The sequence below is a fragment of the Bactrocera latifrons genome, unplaced genomic scaffold, assembly GCF_001853355.1.
Source record: "Bactrocera latifrons isolate USDA-ARS-PBARC rearing strain unplaced genomic scaffold, ASM185335v1 scaffold_358, whole genome shotgun sequence".
NCBI lineage: Eukaryota > Metazoa > Arthropoda > Insecta > Diptera > Tephritidae > Bactrocera > Bactrocera latifrons.
The window spans coordinates 113815-120771 of record NW_017536999.1 but is presented as its reverse complement, the minus strand read 5'-3'; the positions used below and the strand labels follow the sequence as shown (position 1 = coordinate 120771).

General features: G+C 31.9%; 1 protein-coding gene across 1 annotated transcript in view; it reads right to left on the bottom strand.

The window, feature by feature from the left end:
- Nucleotides 1-6957, bottom strand: part of LOC108971739 — a 37712-nt gene that overhangs the window by 16763 nt on the left and 13992 nt on the right. Inside the window, exons 2-3 of the mRNA XM_018937994.1 lie at nt 2697-2835; nt 1296-1397 (exon numbers count right to left, since the gene is read on the bottom strand). Coding sequence (XP_018793539.1) covers nt 1296-1397; nt 2697-2835 — 241 coding nt within the window. The remainder of the gene's footprint in view (nt 1-1295; nt 1398-2696; nt 2836-6957) is intronic.

Below are 6957 nucleotides of genomic sequence, written 5' to 3'. Positions count from 1 at the left end.
AATTAAATAAAAATTTAAACAAATTAAAAACCAAAGAAGTAAAAAAATGGTGATATAAGAACTAAAACTTAAAATGTGTGTAAAAAAATAAATTAAATTAAATCTGATAGGGGTGCCAAGTGCAATGTTTAAATTAAAACTTGTCCTGAATGTCAAAATTAAAAAAAGGTTTTGGTCTTAAAACTAAATAAGTAAGAATTATTGACTCCGAATTAGTTTCAATATGATTTTTATTCATTTAAAAAGTTTTTTTCATAACAATTTTGAATAATTACATAAATAAACAACAAAAACTTAAGAAATTATACTCTATTATAAAAAAAGATAATATATAAAGAAGAAATTTTTGTATTCTAAATGGCGAATGTTTAGTAGTTGATTGTGCGCTATTTACTAAGTGACTGGTGAATTTGTAGTTTAATTGTTTGTGTAAGAAGTATATATAGACGCTAGCATTTCCGCTTCCGTTTCCAAAGCACTTTACTTATTTCTCTATTATCGATGAATGCTGTTTGAAATTGTTGTTGACATTCTACGCCCGCCGTGCTGTGCATTTTGTATTTGTTATTGTTGCAATGGTGCAATTAATCAGTACAGTATTAATTTACTTAACAATAAAATTGCGAGCATACAAGCAAAGCGATCAAAAGCATCGTGTATTTGTATATATTTCGAAATGCAGAAAAAGTGTGTGATTAAAGCTTATATGACATTAAATTAATATATTATGTATTTGCGTATTGCATTCGCCTAATCCATTTGCATGTGCTTGTGTGTGTTTGATGTGTTCAAAATGTGGACTGTGTTGACTTTTGCAATGGCTTTTGAGAACCGTGTGTAATTTGTGCTTAGCCGCGTACGAACCCTGTTAGAAAACAACAACAACAATGCGTGTGAAATATTGATTAAATTGACTAAGTCGCGATAATTAATTAATAAATACTTATGTAAGTGCACATACATATACTATAATATTTGTAACTGTTCATTCCTCAAATAGATTCAACGCGCTAAGAATGCTTATTCATAAAGGTTGAACAAAATTAGATATTTGTATTTAAAATAATAAAGCTTTTGTTTTCTGTGACCTTTCAGTGTTCGCAATTCTTTTCTACTTAAATTGTCTTTGAAATTGCCAGAAAACTAATATGTTTCTGCGTTTGTGTTTGCTTTTTGAGCTTTTTTGGTTGAGGAGGCGGAAAATTTTGCAAAGAGTTGCTGAGAGGATATGAGGTGTTTGTGAGTTTAGGCATAACTATGTTTATATTTGGTATCAATTGCATATTAGAGTTTACTTTGTTGTTGGGGTGGCACGAAGCCATAACCGGAAGCACCAACTATCACGCCGCTGCTCTCATCAAGTGGATTTGGTGGTGATTGTGGGAACAGCACGGGACCTATTAAAAATAGAAATAAACAGAAAAATTCGTTAAAGTAAAAATATTAAAAGTAATTATAATTAGTTTAATTAATTATTCATATAAATTTAAACACGGTTACTTCAGTTACATCGAAGCTATAATATCCTTCACAAATACAAGGACTACAGAAATACTTCCCTCAAGGGACTTATTCGGAGATTAAATTGTTGGTTTAGTTAAGAACTCATGGCAAATTTTTTGAAGATACCACATTAAATTAAAAAGTTTTCCAATTAGTCAACGGACGCACAGTCAGACGAGACACACATGTATACATACATATTTATGTCTCCGAAGTTTCCTTCTGGGTGTTACAAACTTCAGGGTATAAAAATTGGAAAACGCAGTAAATATAAATACTAAAAAATATATTTTTAATCGTCTTATTAAATTCTATACAAATCAAGAAATTTGTCCTAAGTGCTCAAGTTGATCTGAGTAACAGTTTTAAAAACACCTCTCTGAAAATTTTTGCCCTCAAGTTTAGTTACTTAGCCACTTAAAATTTTAAATAATTTTTCTGTAACCTGTTTTTGTATGTGTCCAAATTTCGAACTCTTCAACTGTTCTTAATGAAATTAAACACAGGTCTGCGAAACTTAATGCACAAGGTCTTAAGAGAAGAATTTTTGTTTCTTCAACCACAGCTTTTTAAAAAGAACATCGAGAAATATTCACCAAAATCTGTATTTGTAAAAACTTCTGTCAAAAATGCAATTTTCGCTGTTTTGTTCTTCCAATTTCTATGAAGTTTATGATCCTTATTAAAAAACTTATATTTTTCTTTTTTTACATTTTTCTCTTCTTACAAGACTAGAATTTCCGCGGAGGGACCTTTTTTCTGACGGACAGCCCGAAATGACACCGTAATTTGAAAATTTCACAAAATCTGCGTTAAATATGTATTTTTGAAATAATAAAAAGTTTCAATAAAATATTTTATTATTTGTGATCGAGGAAGCCCATGTAAGCGCATGTATTCAACCAATGTTTAAAATCAAAAAATTCACATATTTTTTATTTTAAACTAAATTTAATTTTTTTAATTTATTTTAGATAATTCTATATATTTTCTAAATGCATATATAAAATGAGAATTAATAATTGTTTGAATCCTGAACATCTGATAATTTGTTAAATCTTAGCCTTACCGTCCAAAATATCGCTTTGCTTATAGTTAAATTCAAACAACATTAAATGAAAGAGAAATTACCCTCTTCTTTAGATATACATATATATTATATATATATTCTCATATATTTTCATCGCACTCACCTCGGTTAGTGCGTCCATCCCGAATTGCATTTGGAGACGACAGACCGCCTGAGTTAAAGTTGAAGTTTGTCGGTATAGGGAAGAACCGTTGGCCCATGACCAGAGCCAAACTCATGAAGATAACAAGTACGGAAGCTATCTGTAACATAAGATGATAACAAAAGCGAATTTAAATATCGTAGTAAAAGGCATAACGTTTCCAAGAAAATTATAAACGATTAATATAAAAGCAATTAAAATAAATTTGGCAGCTGCTGAAGTGTTGTTAACAGAAAATGCCTATACCACAATATGAGCTATTAATCATTCATTTTCGCACGAACACAGTTTAGTACTTCTCCTCTGCCTGCCAATCCGCTGAGCCTATATACTTCTTACCGAAGCGATGCCAATTTGTTAAAACAAATGTTGCAAATTTTTTACTTATTTTATGCTTAAATATTGAACACTTGCGTTGAAAATAGTTTACGATTTTAATTTCGCTTTACAATTTTTGTGGGATGCAAAATATTTGCAATTGTCTTAGAAATTTATTAAGTTATATTTTTAAATATCTCTATCAAGTTGATGTATAAGTGGAAAAGGCTTATTTATAAGTAAATAATAAAAGTATTTAAATAGAAATAATCATCAAACGTAATTCAGTTGGGAGTAAATTATTTATTTTTTTGTTATTCAATCATTCATTTACAAATGAATTTCCAGATACACAAAATAAGAGATGGTATATATTGAGTTTTCAGTAATTTTTAAACAAGAACTGTAAACAACACAAGCAAACTATACAACTATGGGTACATGGTACATAAAAAAAAATTTAAATATATACATATAAATAAACATATTTATTATATTATTATTATTTTATTTTTTATTTTTTGTTCTAATAATGAGTTTTGAAGGGATCGCCTCGGTATGGTGTGTGACGTACAATCCAACTTCAAATTATACTTGATTATACCCGTTTTCAAATTGATAATATAATAAACATAATTTCTTCTATTTTTTTATAGTAATTCTCTTGGCTTCGCTCTTTGTGACATTGTAAATGTAAGGGGTTTCTAATGCAACAATTTAGGAATTTACAGTGAATATTACGTTATTGCATATTCGTGCCGTGAGTTTTAATATTATTCACTACTTTTCATACCCTTATCAACGTCATGAAGTTTATAATACTCAGAAGAAAAAGTCGGAGACCCCATAATTAGTCGAAGAGGATCGATAACATGTTAACAACGAACAACGTCCAAAACGGCCATCAATATCAACTTATCATCAACCCGTCAATAAAATAAAGGAATTGGTGCTTGAAAATCGACGAATAGTGGAAACCAAAATCACTTGATTTTTTAAAAACGGTGTCACGCTAACGTTTGTGAAAAAATGTTTTCCGATTACCGGGATGTTGTGTAACATATTATTACTGGCAATGGATCTTGGATCTATGCTTACGACTGAGAATTCGAATATCGAAGCAAAAGTGAGCCAAAGCTGAAAAAACAACATCAAAGGAAGTCAGAATCAAGGTTACGTTGACAGTTTTCTTCGATTATCGATTTGTGGTGCACTCCGAATTCCTTCTGACCGGCCAAACTGTCAGCAACGAATACTATTTGGGGGTTATGTGTCGTTTGCTCAAAACTATTCGTAAATACAACTGATTTTTGACTTGATTTTTGCACCACAATAATGCACCGTAAAATACTGCACTGATTATTCCGGAGTTTTTACCAATATCGTGCCTCAGCCACCTGTTCCTCAAGAAGTTGCTCATTTGTCGCAATTGCCAATATCGGACCTCTATAGCATACAGATCCAAATCTAGTTATTTCACTGAAAACACTAATAACAAATGCAGTGGTGTTATAACTGCGATGCAATCGGCTTTTTTTTTTTGTTTTAAGGGTATTAAATTAATTCAGTTAGGTGAACATTTGATTGCAAATAGACTTGTTAACAGGTATGCCAATGACAAAATTAAAAGAGCAGAACTAGTTGTTTTCGTTTTGTGTGTGTTGTTTTTGTAGGCGTACTATTACGCATGTAATAATAATATCTTTATGAATGCGCGAATGCGACAGAAAATGGTGAGCAAAGCGCTTTTAACCAGTAACTATAAAATTTTTATCGAAGTTTCAGTGCTCACCAAAGCAATAAAAGCGTTAAGCTCATTTAGTGTGTACACTTATGTGGAAGAAGCACATATAATTAACTGTTCATGAACTTCTGCAGTCAGTTGTTGTTGGCTAACAGCCACATTTAACTGTTGTATGAAATAGAATACAAAGTTCGCGTGCCAGAAATACAATAATACTCATACGCCTGGGTGCCCAGATAATTGCCACCGGCACAACGCGTAATCAAACAAGCGTTTCTTAATTGTTTTAATACATAATTTATTTGCTTTCGCAATTAACGGAACGCAAACAACCACAACGAAAGCACAGAGAAAACCGAATTGTCAAACGTCGGAATGTATCAGCGCGCGATGATGGCCTTGGCAAGAATTCAAACACACAAAACTAGTTGGTGGTATATAGCTAATGACATATGCATATATACGTAACTGGGTATATGTTTAAATACCAGAAGTAGTTCAAGTACGCCGGTGTATGAGCTCACGTAATGCACTGCATTCATACTCCTAGTAATGTGTACGTGCACGTAACTCGCCGACTACGCTGCGGGCGTGTGAAGTGTTCAGCGACAAGAATCAGTTCAATTCAGGGAGAGTTCATGACATAAAGTAGTCAGCTTTTTCACTTCTCAAATTAATTTTCAACGTTTCAATATGTTTTAACTAAAGCTGAAAATGATTGCAGTTGAACTATCTATCTAAAGTATAAAACAAAAAAAAAAAAAAAAATTAACACAATATAAAATCAATGTGTTTCATCGAAAGCTCTATCACCATTAACACTAGCACTAAGCACTTACTTACTTCACTTACTTAGTAATGAACGAGTTTGCCAAATTTTTACTTCTTATTGTTTATACTTTTTACCTCACTTACACTTATAATTACTTTTGCTTTTGTACGCCTCTTATTAACAAGAATATCGCAAGCTGACGGCGTGGTTTTACTGTTAAAAGGCACATTCAATTAGTGGATTTACATATCGCAAGAAATATTAATGCTTGTGCAAACCATTCAATACTTCAATTATCATGCCTGGGCATCTGAGCGTGCTGCCAAACAATTTTGCTATAGTTAAACGGTACAATTTGCGAAATATGCAAAGTAATTAAGTTAATTCACTGCTTAAAATAATGCACGTATATATATGTGAGTATTTATTTAAGTTTAAGCAATGTGTGGAATTTCATTACGATAGGGAGCAAAAGCTCTCTGTTTTTTGAAAAAAATAATGCACACTTTATAGAAAATTGTGTTCACTTTTTACACAGTGATTCCAATGTAGATATATTTTGTTAATTCGAAGTGACAATACTCATCTAAAGTGACTGTTCACCGCTGGACCAACCGAATCACTTATTCCAATTCAACAGCAGTAAATATACCTGACACAATAACTTTAACGCTTTTTATACAAGACCCAAGTCATATACGCTTCTTATGCTAACTTCATTTTGAAAGCGATGTTCGCAGCTTACACTGCAGTGGAATATCTTCCATGATGAGATTTTTTTAACAAGCTATCATTAATAAACGTACATTTACACCAACAATAAGCAAAGTCATGAGAGAAAAAAAATAATACAAAAATCACTTCTTAAGTCTTAAAATTGTCGCGGCGTTGCATTGCGATTTACATTGTTCCTTTCAAACAGTAGCTTCAAAGGAGTATCTATCTATCTTCCGTCAAACACGATTCGCTTGAGCAATTGCTATTGTTGTTGTTGCTACAGGCAAGCAAATACTCAGACAAGGTATTTGTTTATTGTGCTATTGTTGCCATCCAAGCTAACGGCTCAAAGCGCCTCAGATTGCGCATAATAATGTTGCCGGAAATAAAGTTGCTCGCTTTTATCGATCTTTGACGCTACAAGAGGTTGAATTATTGCAAACTTGAAATTGTATGATAATTTGTTTGTTATAATAATACCTTGAGAGAGACTGGAGAGGGCTCTGGTTTATTCATTGTTTTCATAAATTAAAAATATTTTTTAAACACAATTAAAAAACAAGTAAGGAAGGGCTAAGTTCAGGTGTCACCGAACATTTTATACTCTCGCATGATAAAGTGATAATCGAGATTTCAGGCGTGGTTGTGAACCGATTTCACCCATATTTGGT